This window comes from Pteropus alecto, unplaced genomic scaffold (assembly GCF_000325575.1).
Source record: "Pteropus alecto unplaced genomic scaffold, ASM32557v1 scaffold69, whole genome shotgun sequence".
Lineage (NCBI taxonomy): Eukaryota > Metazoa > Chordata > Mammalia > Chiroptera > Pteropodidae > Pteropus > Pteropus alecto.
In genome coordinates this window covers 3,179,797-3,197,973 of record NW_006494610.1, presented here as the reverse complement: position 1 = coordinate 3,197,973, position 18,177 = coordinate 3,179,797, and the positions used below count along the sequence as shown (strand labels likewise).

General features: G+C 39.5%; 1 protein-coding gene across 2 annotated transcripts in view; it reads right to left on the bottom strand.

Annotated features, from left to right (window-relative positions):
• Window positions 1–5,311: 5,311 nt before the first annotated feature.
• The window catches only part of ABCB1 (ATP binding cassette subfamily B member 1), an 88,891-nt gene continuing 76,025 nt past the window's right edge, over window positions 5,312–18,177 (bottom strand). For both annotated transcript variants that reach the window (XM_006925721.3, XM_025042184.1), the window contains 3 exons: window positions 9,345–9,551; window positions 6,721–6,867; window positions 5,312–5,901 (listed from right to left, as the gene is read on the bottom strand). In XM_006925721.3, the coding sequence (XP_006925783.1) occupies window positions 5,698–5,901; window positions 6,721–6,867; window positions 9,345–9,551 (558 nt within the window). In that variant the 3' untranslated portion in view covers window positions 5,312–5,697. The remainder of the gene's footprint in view (window positions 5,902–6,720; window positions 6,868–9,344; window positions 9,552–18,177) is intronic.

Sequence of the window (18,177 nt, the reverse complement as noted above, 5' to 3'; positions counted from 1 at the left end):
GGTGATAGATATGTTATTCTAGGCTGGTAGTTCCTTTCACTTAATAGTTTAAATATTTGATTCCATTCCTTTCTGGCATGTAAGGTTTGCACTGAGAAGTCCGTGGATAATCTAATGGGTTTTCTTTTATAAGTTACTGTTTTCTTCTCCGTGGCTGCCCTGAGAATTCTATCTTTATCGTTGATTTTCGATAACTTTAATACAATGTGTCTTGGCGAAGGCCTTTTTGGGCTTAGATAATTGGGTGTTCTGTTGACTTCTTGAATTCCAAGCTCCAGCTCATTCCTTAGATTTGGGAAATTCTCATCAACTATTTGTCTGAAAATGCCTTCTAGTCCCTGCTCCTTTTCCTCGCCTTCATTAATGCCTATTATTTTTATGTTTCCTCTCCTGATGGTATCAGTTAGTCATTGTATTTCTCTTTCATTATTTCATTTTTTGGTTTCTCTCTTCTTCCTTCTGATTTATTTCTAGATTTCCGTCTTTGATATCACTGATATTTTCCTCCATTTGGTAAACTCTATTTCCCAAGATTGCTATTTCAATTTTCAACTCTTGCAGTGTGTTTTTTTTTATCCTCAGAAGATCTATTCTAGTCTTTTTGAGGGTTTCAATCTCCTTGCTTTGCTCATCTAGGTGTTTTCACAATTCCTGAAATTGTTGATATGACTCGTTTAGGAACTCACTGATATTTTTCAGAAGTACCATCCTGAATTCTCTGTCATTTAAGTCGCACATTTTATGTCTGTAAGCTCATTTTCTGGAGATTTTTCTTTCTTTCTGAGATGCCTTGTCACCTTGGTTATTTATGTTGTTTAATGGACTATTTCTCCGCCTGGGCATCAATGGAAGTATAGTCTGCTGTTTTTCCAGAAAGAAAAGATTTATTATATAAAGGTCTCTCTTTAGCCTGCTGCAAAGAAGGCGCTTTTCTTTTGGTGTCCAGGAGGTGGCATCTAAGTCTTTTGGATCCCTGCTTTATATAAAGCCTTAATAATTTGTTTTACATTTTCTTGTAGATATTTAATCACACTCGCTACCCTCAGTTTCAGTCCCTGTCAGTGTCAGCAACAGTCTGGGCAGTGTTTGTTCAAATTCCCCTGGGGCTCCGCAGTGCTCGATCTCTGAGGGTATGGGGGGAGGGGCCCTCTGGGCTCAGAGCTGGGGGCTGTGGCTCAGCCTTGGTTCTGCCACCAGGGCTGGTAAAATCAACTGTTGTTTCTCTGCTGTACTGTCCTGCTTCTCTGCCTTCTGCCCTGATAACTGGGCTCTGCTGTCAGCTGCGTGGAACTCACAGCAGTTCTAAGCAGGCTATTCAGGGAAGTCACCACACCTTTCCCTCTCCTCTTCCTCCTGCAGGGAGCTCTGGAGGCTGCAAGAGGTAACTTCTTTATTTCTCCCAGTCCACCGCCCGACATCCGGGGTTCTGACCTGTGATAGCTCTTATGCGCAGATCCCATGCTCAGACTTGCTGGTGTGCAGTTTGGGTGTTTTTTGTTGAGTTTTAGATGTTCAGCTTATTGTTATTTCAAGGGGAGAGATCTGAGGACGTCTCTCACTCCACCATGTTTCCCAGAATTTCCCTTTATCCATTCTTGAAGGTGAAAAATTGAAGTCCGCTTCAATATAGTGTTGTTGTCTATTTCTCCCTTTAAACTTCTTAGTATTTGCTATCTTCTTTATCATGATATAATGACCTTCTTTGTCTTGTTACCATATTTGACTTAAAGTCTATTTTGTCTAAGTGTTGTTGTCTCTGTTCTTTTGGTTTCCACTCGCATGGAATATCTTTTTGCATCCCCTCACTTTAGATCTATGCTTGCCCTTAAAGCTGAGGTAAGTCTCTTGTAGGCAGCATATATTTAAGTCTTGTTCTGTTATCCATCCAGCCACTCTATGTCAGTTGGAGAATTTAATCGACTTACATTTAGAGTGATTATTAATAGGTAAAAACTTACTAATACCATCTTATTCATTCTTCTCTGACATTTTGTAGTTCTCATTCCTTTCTTCCTCTGTTGCTGCCTTCCTTTGTGAATTGATGATATTCTGTAGTGGTATGCTTCAATTCCCTTCTTTTTGTTTTTTTTGAATCTACTGTAGGTTTTTGCTTTGTGTTTACCATGAGGCTTACAAAAAACATCTTACAGATATAAAAGTCTATTTTACACTAATAATATCAATTTCATACAAAAAAACCTAACCTTTTATACCCCTTTTTGTTTTTGACGTCACAATTTACCTCTTTTATATTGTATATTAACAAATTATTGTAGTTATACTTATTTTAATACTCTTGTCCTTTAAATTTTATACTAAAGTTAAATGATTAACATACCAACACATTACAATATTAGAGCATTCTGAAGTTTACTATATACTTAGCTTTACCATTATGTTACATATTTTCATATGTTCTAATGTTACTAATTATTATCCTTTCATTTCAGCTTGCAGAACCCCTTTTGGCATTTCTTATAAGGCAGGTCTAGTGGTGATGAATTCCCTCATGTTCCTCATTTCTCTCCATTTCTGAAGGACAACTTTGTGAGACAGAGTATTCTTGGTTGGCAGTTATTTTTCTTTCAGCACTTTAAATATATCATCTTTCTCTCTTCTGGCATGTAAAGTTTCTGCAGAGAAATTCACTGATAGAGTTGTGGGGATTCCCTTGTAAGTTATATGCTTTGTTCCCCTCCTTGATGCTTTTAGGATTCTTTGTCTACAATTTTTGAGTTTTATTATAATGTGTCTTGGATGTGATCTCTCTAAGGTGATTCAATTTGGGGATCTATGAGGTACATGAACTTGGAAATTCAAATCTCTCCCCATTTTTTTTAAAACAACCATTATTTCTTTAAATAACCTTTCTACCTCTCTTTTCTCTCTCTTCTCCTTCTGGAACTCCAATAATTCACAAACTGGTTCTTTTGATGGTATTCCATAGATCACATAGGCTTTCTTCATTTTTTTCCATTCTTTTTCTTTTGTTCTCCTCTGATTGGATAATTTCAAAGTTCCTGTCTTCTGATTGATCTATTCTGCTGTTGATACTCTCCATTACATTTTTTATTTCATTCACTGTATTTTTCAGAATTTGTTTGGGTCCTTTTACATATTTTCCATCTCTTTGTTAAACTTTTCATTTTGTTTTCCTGATTTTGTTGAATTATCTTCCTGTGTTTTCTTGTAGCCCATTGAGTTTTCTTAAAACAGCTATTTTGAATTCTTTATCAAATAAATCACAGATCTCCATGTCTGGGGTTGGTTACTGAAAGATTATTGTCATCCTTTGTTGGTATCATGTTTCCTTGATTTATCATGTTCCTTAAAGTTTTGCATTGCTGTTGATCCATTTGAAGTCAGTCATCTCCTGCAGTCTTTGTTAACTGGCTTCAGGAGATAAATATCTTCCATAAGCCCTGCTAATGATTATGAAGGTTTCTCAGACCTTCTATGAAAAGATATGATCCACTCTTCTTCCTCCTTCGTGTGTCAGAGCTCTTAAGCTGGTATGCTTTCTCTAGGTCCTGCAATGCACCAGGTCATGCACTAACTGCCTCCTTTTTGTTTTTCCAAAGGTGGCACTAAAACTCAAGTTTGTGGTCTCTCCCTGGCCTGCAGACCTGGGATAGTCTTTTGTGAGTGCTCACAAGCTGTCTGATTGATCTTGCACTTGCCACCACCATTGGGAGCACACACAGAGCAATGGCCACAGGAGTCAGGAGGTGTATATGATTGAGGCGCATGGAGCACTTGGGGTGCCTGTGGGCCATTTGAAGAGATCTGCAGCTGAGGTGTTCTCAGCAGCTTGTGGGCGGGCTCTTTGGTAGAGTTCACAATGCAGTTAGTAGGCTCCGCATACTTTTCATGCCCTCTGAGTCCTATCTGCCACTCTTCCAGTTTCTTCCCTCCCCTAGCCATGCAGCTCACAATTTAGTACTCTGGATGGGGCAAGAGAGAAATGAGCTTCTTTAGCAATCCCCCAAAGCTGGGGAGATCAGATCCTCACTCGCAAGCTCTTACTTTCCCCATTAGAAAAATCACAGGCTGAGATCCCTCTTGGCTCTAAGCTGTGTTACTTTAGGGGAGGGATAGTGTGAGTCAAGTCAAACTGTTCCTTTTATCCTCTCCAATGCATCTAAACTCATATTTTTTTCTCTCCAATGATATGCACAAATTTTTCTTCTGAAACTGGACTTCTATGAACACTCTCTTGTTCAGTGGTTTTTGGCTAAGACAGTGTTTTGCAGCGGCTTCCAGACCTAGGCCAAGAGGGGCTGAAGGCAGTTCACAGGCTACTCCAGGGTCCACAGCCAGGACCAAGATCTATATGCCAATTACCCGACACACAGTGGGAAAGACTCTCCTCAGGTCCTTGAGCATATGGTGCTGAATTCCACAGCCCCCCAAAAGGCACTTTTGTTTGTGGATGGATGCCAAATTATTGTTGTTGAGAGCAAACAAAAGATTTTTTCACCATGAGGCTGATGTTACTTTTAATATGCATTTCTTTGAGATTGTGCACTTTTTTTCTTATCTATTTCTTCTTTGGGAATTACCTGACCATGTTCTTTGTCTACTTTTCTTTGGAGGTGATGGCATTTTTTTCCTTTTAAAATTCTTCATGTATTAAGGGTATCAACTGTTTATAACAAATATAACAAATATTGCTCTCAGCTTTTGCTCTTCGATCTTGTTTATAGTGCTTTTTGGATTTTTTTTTTTGAGTCATAGTATCATTCTTTGTGATATATATATTTTTTTCATCATGTTTGCATGATGCTGTATTTAAAGTTATGGCACATCTTAAACATCTGCCACTAGAAAGATCATCTTTGGGAAAGATCAATTACTGGGGAAAAGTGATTCATTATCAGAACAAACAAAAAAAAGGAATGATTGTATTTTCTAAAGTACAAAAATATTAAAATCTTGTAAGAGCCCTTAATAAGAGCAATGCAAAATATTTAATGTATATCAAAGTGTACATTTCACAATTGTGCATCTTCTGCCCCACTCCAACCCCCCCAAATCTTGGTATAGATCTGTGTGGTCAGCTTGAGAGCCATCATAATGTGTTAATGCAAAGATCAGCAGGGTCAAGTCCAAGAAGAATGAAGGTAGATGGTTCTTTAGAATCCAGTGTGAAAAGACATGTGGAATAGGAAGTATTTACATTATTTAACCATTCCCACAAAAATTAATGGGAGTTTTTAAAAGAGCCTTTTTTAAAAAATGCATATGTAATCTTCAATATTCCAACTGGGAGGTGACATATTTACAGGTATTTCAGACAAGATGGCCCCAGTCATATAAAAGTTTAGTTTTATTGTATGCACTTTATGCAAATATTGCTACTTCTATAATCTTTTAGCAAGGCAATTACAGTCCAAATAAGCAAATATAAACAAAAGTTATACACTTTATTAACAAAATCTACTTTGAATCATTCTATAAGTTTTCTATTACAATTAAAACTTTTATTTTATTCCATCTGATGATGATCCTTCCGGTTCCTTTAATTACAAAGTCTCTGAAGACTCTGAACTTGGGGGAATGATCTTGTGTTGGGAAATATTAAACAGGTAACTCTACATAGTTTTCCAGTAAGTGCTCACTTTTTAACTTTGATTAAATGCCATATTTTAACACAAATATTAGAAAATATTTAACAGCTCATATGGTCACAGTTCACTAGCGTTTGGCTCCAGCCTGGACGCTGACCATGGAAAAATAGATGCCTTTCTGCGCCAGCAGCTGTTGATGTACGCTGTGCTCCTTGATTTTGCCATTCTGAAACACCACTATTAAGTCTGCATTCTGGATGGTGGACAGGCGGTGAGCGATCACAATGCAGGTGCGGCCTTCTCTGGCTCTGTCAAGGGCTTCTTGGACAACCTGTTCAGTAATCATGTAAATTAATTCTAATTAAAATAGTCCTCTCTCTTTAATTCCTCTTCCACAATAAGTCTCAAAAATAATTTATCCAACAATAGGTCCTTCTTTAACAATGGTATCAGTGAAATATAACAGCTATTCAAAGCAAAGGATTTGTCATATCAGAAGATAATTGAATCTTAATTTGAATCAGTTCTGAGTTATCTATTCTCAAAGTTATTACAATAAATACAGCCCATCAACCATTTTAAAAGGTTTATTGGTGTACCTAGCCTCAGAACATCCTTCAAAGCAGCCCTCTGGTGCAGCTCTACAGCAAATTCAGGAAGACCAAGCACAGATCAACACAGCCTCCCTATATTTTGGCATTTTTAAGATAGGGAACATCTCAGGATTAGTTTTTCATTCGGATAACTAAATACTCAACTTTTCCCAAACTGAAAATGATTTCTAATATTTATCTTAAAGTACAGTTAGCTTTTAATATTGTACTGCCATCCACTTTTTTATATAGTTGCTGAGGAGAAAACGCCAGTAGAAACGAAACTATGTCTCTTGACTACAGCATCTTAGGTCAATACAAAGTGATCCAGGGCTGTTTTCAGAGCATAAATGCTATAAGACTAATTTGCCTCATTTTATCTTAGTTCTCTTTAGCAACAGCTACAGAAAGTGTTTAAATTCTACTGAAAGGTGAAATAAGTAACAATCAACATATCTGGCTAAATTTCGTTTTCTACTGTGGAAGATAGAAACATAAATTTAAACCTTTCAACTACAACTGATTTGAGTGTGAATGAGTCCAATTTAAATTCTTACCTTTTCACTTTCTGTATCTAGAGCTGATGTAGCTTCATCCAAAAGCAAAATTTGAGGCCGTCTAACAAGGGCACGTGCTATTGCAATGCGCTGTTTCTGGCCACCGGAGAGCTGGGTTCCTTTGTCTCCTACTCTAGTGTTATATTTCTGCAAATAGGGTTTAGTTATTATGAAAGTAGAACCAAAGTTCTAAAAAAGAGTTTGCTTACAGAAAATAGGATAACCACTTCCATATGTACAAAAAAAGTTTTGGTTTCAAGTTAAGAATAGGTTCATAGAAAATCAAACAAAAACATAGCTCTAAATGGCAGGTTTTATCTCTTTTCTTGAAAATAGATACTTGTGTCTTAAGTTATGTTTTAGTGTAAACAAGTCAGCATGTTCATGAAGAAGAATATTGCTGCAATGTTAGTCTCTGGTTTCATATTTCAGACAAAGATTGGTAGGAAGAAGCAAATTTGATTTGAACAGGCTATGCATAATAAAATAAGTAAAGTTCATTTTATTTATAACCAGCAGGTGACGCTCTCCACATTATTTTAAAGTGAAGAAGGGAAGAAATTCTTGGGATGTTAGCCTTTTGGCCAGCATGTGAGTGTTTTTATAAAGCTGTCTCTAACATTTCAGCCCATTTTAGTGGATGTTAAAGAATTCTATTTTGATACATAACTTTAAAAGATGAACTCTCCTTTTATTATTTTTTTTAGAGTTCTCCCCCCAAATTTTAACATACTGTTGCCACAGTAGATAACTGTCACTAACTATTCAATATGATGACAGGGACAGGAATTAAGAAGTTATGTAGGAGAAAGCCAAAATGGGATGTGATAGCACGTGTAACCTAGAAAACAATATTATCATTATTTTCAGGTGCTTGCCAGGCTAAAATTTTAGTCAACTGTAGGCTCTGATTCTGACACCCAGTGTTTGACTGTAAAATTCTTGTTCTATATAGCATTGCCTATTTTTATTTGCTATATCTGGCAATCTTAGTTCTATGGCACTCAGACTGAGGTCTCCACCTGCAGATGGAATAAGAAGACTCCAGGGGAGGTTCCAGCATATGCTTGGGACTGGCTCTAGCCCAGGGCTACCTCTGCCTGGGAGGCAAGAGCACTATGTCCCATGTGAGTGTAGAGGTGCCTGGGTTGCACTGATAAAGTATCAAGCCTATTGAGGGAGGTAAAGACAGGGCTCTAACCCTGAAGGAAGGAGGTAACTAGAAGGGTGAGGTAAATCCTAGTACGAATCACTCAGGGAAAGAAGTGGATCTTTAGACAGGAAACAAGACAAGGGGTTTGCCTTGTCTTTCCTTGTCTAGACACTGAGGAAAAGAATCACAAAGTCTACAGGTATGCTTTGTGTGATAGAATGAGATCAGGAGCCCAGAAAGGTAGGGTCCCAGTTGTAGACAAATGCCAGATGGGCAAGGTGCATTTACTAAGCTAGGAAATAGTTACTCACTATGTTTTTGTCAACCCCTAGACCAGTGGTCCTCACACTTTAGCCTGTGTGAGCATTACCTGAGCTATTAAAACACAGACGGGTGGACTCCACGTCCGAAGTTTCTGATTCAGCAGGTATGGGGTAGGGCCTGAAAATCTACATTTCTCACAAGTTCCCAGGCGGTGCTGATGTGCTGGTGTTGGTGGTCCATGCCCATAATTTGAGAACACTGACCTTGTCTTTAGTAAAGGGGATCGAAGCCATATTTTAAATTTTTCTATCCTTGGGGGGCTAATTGTTCATAGTTGAGCTAGAACGTTAAAGGAAGGAAGGGCGACAATGCCTCCTCTTGGGGCCTCTCATTCGGTGGCAGCAGTTATCCAAAAAAGAGCCTAAGAAAAAGGAAATCTTAGGAATGAGTTAGGGCCACCTGGTATTACCATCTCATGTCCATGAGATAGCCTTGCCTACTGGTTTGAGGCTACTGGGCTTTATTTTTTAGGGGGCACTTCCTTATAATAAAGAACATAACTGGTGAAAATTGGGGGAGGAAGTTTAGATCCATTTCAAAATATAGGGCCAAAGGCACATAAGAGAGGGTGAGAGGTTCTGTTTATCTAACTTCCTAGGAGGAATGCAGAGGACAGCCATGGGACAATAGCCCAGGAAAGGTTTCAATAATCAACCCTATAAGCAGAGCTTGGGACCCATGGAATGTGCCATGGTGAGAGATTACATGCCATCACAGTCACTCCAATGGCTCAGCCATGTTTAGAGAGAACCTTCTTTCTTGCATGGGTCCAGTTCCCTGGCCTGACTCCTCAGAGGGAGGTTTGAGGCTTGGAGAAGAGCTTCAGGGAGACAGAAGAATGGTTGGGAGAGAAATGAGGAGAGAGGATCATGCTGCTTCTACAGGCCCTGCACTTAGACTTGAAGGGAAAGGTCTCCCAGACATATGTACTAATTTTAGGTCAGGCTTGTTCATAGGGACAGTCAGGTGGATCAGGTAAACATAACCGAGTGGGCATAGAAAGTGTGGCCAGATGCTTGTATTTAGGTGTGTGTGTGTTGTGGTTGCTCATTTCTCTTGACCTTCGGTAAATCAGTCCTGTAGAAATCAGACTATATGCCAGGAAGACTGCCATGGGCTCCTGGGCTCCTAATTTGGAGAGACTTACATCAGGCAATGTTTCAATGAAGTGGTGTATGTTGGCCTCCTTGGCAGCCCGCTCAATCTCTTCCTGTGACACGACCCGGCTATTGTCTCCGTAGGCAATGTTCTCGCCAATGCTGCAGTCGAAAAGGATAGGCTCCTGGGACACAATGCCCAACTGTGCTCGGAGCCACTGGACATTCAGGTGCTTTATTTCTTTGCTGTCAATAAGCTGAAAACAAGAGTACACAGACAAACTTCAGGACCAGGACAGCAAAATTAACACCATTATTTCACACATTAAAACTGCCAAATTACTGTGAGACTACATTTCTGTTGTTGGGTTTTTGGATTATCAAGGATAATTAAATATGGTCATAGTTGTATGCTTTAAGGAACTGTCATGTTTCTTCTGTTTTTTACTCTGCTTTCTGATATATGCATGAGGTAGGCAGAATAACGCAACCCCCCGCCCCAGCCGCCACACACACTTACAAGATACCCATGTTCTAATTCATGAAACTTGTGAATGTTATGTCACATGGCAAAGGAGAATTAAGGTATAAGGTTGCTCATCAGCTGATCTCAAAATAGAGTATCTTGGATTATACAGGTGGGCCCAATGAAACCATAACGGTCCTTAACTGTGGAAGGATGCAGGAGAACGAGCATCAGAGCGGTGCCACAGTAGTAAGACTTGATCAGTCTTTGCTGGCTTTGAAGATGGAGGAGACAGGGGCCAGGAGTTAGAAGAGGTACGAAGACAGATTCTCCCTTAGAGCCTCCAGAAGAAACCCAGCCCTGCTGCCACCTTGATTTTAGCACAGTAAGACCCATTTTGGACACCTGGAATCCAGAATTTGTAATATAATAAATTTGTGTTGTTTTACACCACTAAATTTCTGTAATTTGCTATAGCAGCCAAAGGGAAACTAATACAATGCTATAATGCATTTATGGCGTATATCCTGGCATCCATATTCTTATGTATCAATTTTTCATAGGAAAAGAAGCTGAGATTAGATTGGAAATAGATAACTACTATAACCACATAATAGATTTTCAGGTCAGGTTTCTGATCTGCCTTGAGCTAGTTAGGATCGGGTTTTTGAGGAATGGGGTATAGCAGTTAAATGGAATAGAAGTGAGTATGGGAGGGTGGCTGCTATAATCTTAGTCGTTGATGTTGAGAAAGTGATTTAATTTTCTGAGAGTTTCCCTATGAGTAAAACAGGATTTGTGATAATTCCTAAATGCATAGAATTGAGAATTAAATGAGATCACGTATAGGCCCCAGTTAGCACAGTGCTGGACACAGAGTATGCACTCAAGGATTGTCAGCCACCTGTATTTCTGTGTGTGTGCTGTACTTGAAAATAGCGGATGGATAGATGGCTGATAGATAAAAGGATGGATGGACATCTACGATGCTGAGTCAAAAGAATAGGCAGGAAAGATTGGCCTTTCTTTAGTGACTTGGCTCCTGGAATCATGCTGCAGAAGCCCAGAGAGGTGCCCCTTACACAGCCTTGCTGATAAAATCCTTATTCTCTGATGTGGATATGTCTGCCCAAAAGATCTGCTTTGCAAGAGAATTCTGCCATTCTAGTGAGAGAGCTGTTCATCTCCTCTTAAGATGACATGAGTGATGGTGTAGAAGGCAGATGTTGTGCTGGCTTCCTCTCACAATCACATCAAAATTACAACAAAACTACAGAATGATCATAATTGGAAGTCACCTGAGGTCTGGCTGAACAGAAGTCCCATAACTGGGGACATACAGAAGAGGCCTCCTCCAGACTGGTAGGAGTGGCAGAGACTCTTTATGGGCCGATTCTACAACTGCGTGTGGCAGTTGAGAATTGGGAGGGTTATCTTGGCTGCAGAGGTCCTCTCAGGAGGAGCAAGGGGTCCTGGCTCCACTCTGGGCTGCCCAGACTAGGGATCCAGTGCCAAGAAGAGAAGTACCCACAACCCCTGGTTGTGAAAACCAGCAGAGATTATGGCTGAATGAGACAAAAGGCTACAGTCACAGACGTTTCTCTTAAAGGGCCTGTGCATGGACTTACTCGGTGACAGACTCACTTACTTTGAGCTCAAGTGCTGAAGCATCTGCTCAAGGACTGTTGGGAACATACAGGAAGGAACTAAGTTGTCTGGCTTCAGGGCAAGGGCTGGAGGGGCTACTTTCTCCCAGATAGACGTGCTGGCTGTATCCTTTCTTCTTTTGTTGAGCCTTCCCCAGTCCTGCCCTACAGACTCAGGGGGCCACCATATCTGAGTCTCCATAGACCTGGATAATACAGGTCACTCCACCCAGGTAATTCCCTGAGACCCATCCCTCCCAACTTGCGGGCCCACCCAAGCTGCCTCCAGTGGTTTTTCCCATACAAATGACCTGTCTTGGCTCACGCTGTGGACTTTCCTAAAATCTCTCAAAGGCTCATAAAACCCAGAGTAGCAGCATCGGCTTCAGCATGTCCCATACCTCTTGTTGAGCAGCCCCGAGCCTAGCACTAGCAGCAGCTAGCCTCAGTTCCTGGCTTGGCCTCTCGAGGCACCTCTAAGGCCAGCATGGATGGCAGCCATCTGTGAACTGCTTAGTGCAAAGACTCTACACTCTTGCCAGGTGCGAATGTTGCAGCTTAACTTGGCCTGCAGCTGGGCCCCTCCCAAAGGACCCTTGGGCCAGCACACCCACTGGCCAGCTTCCACTGGAGCCAGAGCTGGAGTACCACCTAGGGCTGCATCTGAGGAGGACACACCTTAAGGGCAGACTGGCAGGCACCAGATCCCTGCTAACATGAATCCTACTCTGTAGGGTTAGCCCCTCACTGGCCAATCCTCACAACCAATGAGTCCAAGGGTCAATTCTTCCCATCAATGTGCAAACAGCAACCAAGGCTTAATTATAACAGGAGAGCACACACAACCCATACAAGGGACACACCTTGAGTCCCTGCCTCAAGTGACCAGGGAAGACTGCACCACTGGGCTCCACAGGACACCTATTGCATAAAGCCACTCTACTAAGACTGGGAGACTTGGGAGCCCTACCTAATACATAGAATCAAACAGAGGGAGGCAGCCAAAATGGGGAGACGAAGAAACATGTCCCACATGAAAGAACAGGACAAAGATCCAGAAAAAGAACTAAACAAAATAGAGACAAATCTACCAGATGCAGAGTTCAAAACACTGGTTATAAGGATGCTCAAGGAACTTAGGGCAAGAGTAGATGAACTCAGTGAGAACTCTAATAAAGAGATAGAAAAAATAAAAATGGAGCTCAAAAACATAGAAAAGAACCAGTTAGAAATGAAGGATACAATAACTGAAATGAAGAATACATTAGAGGGAATCAATAGTAGGTTAGATGAAGCAGAGGATCAAATCAGCAATTTAGGAGGTAAGGTAGCAAAAAACACCCAATCAGAACAGCAATGAGAAAAAAGAATCCCCAGCTCCCCAAATGAGACTAGTTTAAGGGGCCTCTGGGACAACATCAGGTATAATAACATTCGCATCGGAGGGATACCAGAAGGAGAAGAGAGAGAACAAAAAATTGAAAAGCTATTTGAAGAAATAATGACAAAAAACTTTCCTAACCTGGTGAAAGAAATAGACATGCAAGCCCAGGAAGGGCAGAGAGTCTCAAACGAGATGAACCCAAACGAGAGGCCCACACCAAAATACATCATAATTAAAATGCCTTAAAGACAAAGAGAGAATGAATCTTAAAAGGAGCAAAAGAAAAGCAATTAGTTACCTACAAGGGAACTCTCAAGAGACTGATTTCACAACAGAAACTTTGTCACCTGATTTCTCAACAGAAACTTTGCAGGCCAGAAGAGATTGGCACGAAATATTCGAAGTGATAAAAAGCAAGGATCAAGAGTACTCACTCCACCCAACAAAGCTATCATTTAGAATCAAAGGACAGATAAAGAGCTTCCCAGACAAGAAGAAGCTAAAGGAGTTCATCAGCACCAAGCCATATTACGGGAAATGTTGAAGGCACTTCTTTAAGAAGAAGGAAAAAAAGTATCAACAATAAGAATAATAAAATGGCAATAACTATATATCTATCAACAAGTACTACAAATGAAAAAGAATCAAATGCTCCAACCAAAAAATAGGGTGGCTGAATGGATAAGAAAACAAGACCCTTATGTATGCTGCCTATAAAAGATACTTTAGATCAAAAGACACACAGACTGAAAGAGATAGAAAAAGGAATTTCATGAAAATTGAAATGAAAAAAAAAAAATCTGGGGTAGAAATGCTTATACCAGACAAAATAGACTTTAAAACAAAGACTTTATAACAAGAGATAAAGAAGGACCCCATAGTCCCACTTCTGAGACCCTTATGTATGCTGCCTATAAAAGATACTTTAGATCAAAAGACACACAGACTGAAAGAGATAGAAAAAGGAATTTCATGAAAATTGAAATGAAAAAAAAAAAATCTGGGGTAGCAATGCTTATACCAGACAAAATAGACTTTAAAACAAAGACTTTATAACAAGAGATAAAGAAGGACCCCGTAATCCCACTTCTGGGTTATTTATCTGAAGAAACCCTAAATACTACTTTGAAGATTATGTGCATCCATATGTACATTGCAGCATTATTTACAATAGTCAAGATATAGAAGCAACCTGGGTGTCCATCAATGGATGAATGGATAAAGAACAGGTGGTACACATAGACAATAGAATATTACTCAGTCATAATGAATGAATGAATGAATGAATGAATGATGAATGAATGAAATCTTGCCATCTGCAACAACAGGGATAGACCTACGGGGTATTGTGCTGAGTGCAGTAAGTAAGACAGAGAAAGACAAATGTTATATGATTTCATTTACATGTGGAACCTAAAGAACAAAATAAACGAACAAAACAGAAACAAACTCATAGATACAGAGAACATTTTGAGGGCTGCCAGATGGGAAAGTGTTGGGGGGATGGGTAAAAAAAGGGAAGGGATTAAAAAGTACAAATTGGTAGTTACAAAATAGTCATGGGGATGTAAAGTATAGCATAAGGAATATAATCAATAATATTGTAATAATTATGTATGGTGTCAGATGGGGTACTAGATTTATTGGGGTGATCACTTCATAATTTATATAAATGTCTAATCACTATGTTGCATACCTGAAACTAATATAATAGTGTATGTCAACTCTAATTGAAAAATATAAAATATTTAAAAAAAGAACTCATACAACTCAACAACAACAACAGAACAATTCATTTAAAAAATGGGCAGAGGACCTGAACGGACACTTCTCCCAAGAAGACATACAAATGGCCAACAAACATGTGAGAAGATGCTCAACTTCGCTAGTTATTAGCAAAATGCAAATCAAAACTACAATCAGATACCACTTCACAGCTGTAAGAATGGCTATTATCAACAAGACAAGTAACAAGTGTTGAAGAGGTTGTGGGGGAAAAGGTACCCCCTCATACACTGCTGGTGAGAACGTAAATTGGTACAGACACTATGGAAAACAGTATGAGGGTTCTTCAAAAAATTAAGAGTAGAGTTACCATATGACCCAGAAATCCCTCATCTGGGTATCTACCCCCAAAATTTGAAGACATTTATCCATAAAGATATTTGAACCCCAATGTTCATTGCAACACTATTCACGGTGGCCAAGACATGGAAACAACTGAAGTGTCCTTTGATAGATGATTGAATAAAGAAGATGCGACACATATATACACCAGAACATTACTTTTCTTGAACATTTTCAAGAAAAGATGAAATGCTGCCATTTGTGACAACATGGATGGATCTCGAGATTATCATGGTAAGCAAAATAAGCCAAATAGAAAAAGTTGAGAACCGTATGATTTCACTCACATGTGGTATATAAAACTGAAAGCAACAAATGAACAAGACAAACACATACTCATAGACACAGACAACAGTTTAGCGGTTACCAGAGGGAAAGGGAGAGGGGAGAAGGCAAATATGTGTAAAGGGGGTGCAATATTTATATAGCGATGGAAGGGAATATGACATTGGTAGTGAATACACAGTACAATATACAGATGATATTTATTGAATTGTACACTTTAAACCTATGTAATTTTATTAATCAATGTCACCACAATAAATTTAATAAAATATTAAATTTAATTTTAAAAAAGATTGACATAAAAAAAAAAAGACATGAATGACTCAGCTTCAAGCTTTTCTCATAGTGATGATGAGTATATACTGAGCCTTGTATACTGTCTGTACCCTGTGTGCCTGGCTGGTTGCCTGTGTGAGACAGATGGTCAGAAGTAGGATACAATCTTTGCTGCAAGAAGGCAACTGTTGTGAAGCTTACAGGTAGGAGAATGGAAAACACAGCCATGACCTTATTGGTACCAGGCCCAGTTGCCGTGGAGACTGTTTCAAGCATCTATCTCCAGGCCTACTTACAGTGTGAAATGAAGGTGGAGAGGGTGGAGAAAGGCAGGAAAAACCACACAGTGATGTGGTGAAATAGATCTTGTTAAATGGAACACTGTACTTGAGAAATGTAAATCTGAGGAAAGAAAAAGTAGTTGTGCTGGTTTTTTTTTCCAGGCTTATGCCCCTGGGAGGAAAACAGACACTGTCTAACTAATATAATCAGACAAATTTGAATGATCCCAGCAAGTTTTAATGAGTTTCTCCATCACAATGAATACAATAACATTCCTGGGCCTCCTTTTCCCCACACGATACACTGGAGTTGCAAATTATTTAAAATCTGTGTTAGCTGAAGAATCCTTATTTTTTAGGGAAAACATGTTTAGAAGCCCAAATATAAAGCAGATCAATGCAGAGGTTCTTTGGCTGAGGTCTGGGTGGTGGTCTGAGGAAAGACCAAGGAACTCTGGGAAATCAGTGGGCATCGCTCAAAAAATACTGACCTAAATAAAAGCTTAATTAGGAAAATAAACACATTGGTAATGATAATGTAAGGCCAAATTAAAATGATTAGCTATCTTTATTCTAGATTGATAAATCTACTGCTTGCTTTCATTAGCACAAATAATTAAATGTTAAATATGTATTATTCTGCTGTATGTATTTACTCTGAGATAATAATTACAGATAAATTGACCACTGACTATACTATAGGTCCTGTGATAAGCACGTCTCATGCATTCTCTTGTTTAATCTTCACAGCAACCCTTGTGAGGGAGATGTGATTTTAATCCCCGTTTTATAGACAAGGAAAGAGCAGTTAAGTAACTTGTGCAAGGTCACACAGTTAGTAATCGGGGGAGCTATGATTGGACTACACACTACAGGTTAGGTTTTGGTAACACAGGAGTCTCAAAATTGAAAGATGCTTTCTGTCCTGCTTCAAAAGAGTAATGCCCCTGTCTTAACCCAAGCACCCACTGAGTAATTCTTAGACAATGATAACAAGCTTCTAACTGTATCCAAAGAGGGACAGGGGACTCTAACAGTGGTGTATGGGATGGACCAGAGTTGGAAAGGTCAGGGGAAGACTCAAACCAGAAGTAATTTGACAGTGAAACTAATGAACCCAAGCTTCAAGGGTAAATACTGGGAGTTAAACAGGTGAATGCTGGGTAGGAGGGAGGCCAGGCTGTAGTCAGAAAGCTCTGCCAGGTAAGTATTTATGATAACTTACCTAAAGAGAAAAGGGATCAGAATCTAAGTTTTCGATGTTTTGTTTTTCATTCTAAGCAAATATTCACTTTTGTATCTAATTCTTTATTCATAACTTTGTATTCTTTTAAGTAAAGTACCTAAAATCATTTAAACTTTAGGCTCCACAAAACTTGGAACCTCCTCTCTGTACAATTCTGTAGCTTCAATTTTCAAGACTCTCTATAATTTAACTTAAACCTTTCAAATTTATCAGTTCAGTGGTTCTCAGACTATGGCTGGTATCAGAATTGTCTGAGAAAATTATAAAAAATTAAAAGGCCAGAAACCTACTTGAATGAGCCAGGGTAGCTGTGTTCTTTACTAGCTCTCTAGGCCATTCTGATGTACACCAACTTGAGAACCACCGCTCGGGTCAATGCTGCTCAAAGTATAATTCATGGCCTATTGATAGTCATGAGGATTTCCTGACTTCGGAGTCAAGCTCTTTCTTCTGTTCTTATGGTTAAATGATGCTCAAATCCAAAGACTCATTTTCACATGGTAATTAGAACTAATTACTAGTAATCTACTGAGTTATTAAGGGTTACTAATTGCTATCCATAAACAAACTTGGCACAGTTACTAGTGTTTACTGGGGACATGTCCACTCAGTCCGGCTGCTATGCACCACTTGGCGGTATTTCAAAGTTCTAGTGCAAACGCACAGGAGCAGGTAATAGTATTCCTACAATAGATGAGGACACTTTGTATTCAGTGCATTATTAGCATTGTCTTAAGATAATTATTGTCCTATGCACTCAACATTCATTTCCATATTCTTCTGTGTCTGCCTTTCCATAAATCAAGGGACTGGAAGGCTAAAAATTATTTCCCAGACTCTCTTCTGGTTCTAGAAGTAATTGAGGTTTCTTCAGCGAGATACCCTGTGCAAAATCTGGAATGCGGAGGCCAATTCTCTTTAGCAGCCATGGTACGCTAACACATGTGTTATGGCAGATGGGAGTTTTTGCAAAAGCCACACTCTGGTCTTATGTCTTCAAGTTTGAAGCAGCTGTGATTTGGCATAATTTTCTGCTATTTCCTGGCCACAGGATCCCAGTTGCAGTGCTGTGATTTGACTGTCCTGGAGCATTTACTTTCTTTCACTTTTTACTTCCACTCCTTCAGCCCTCAGCCCTTCCAATGATTTTGTAAGCACATAATTCCCCTTTT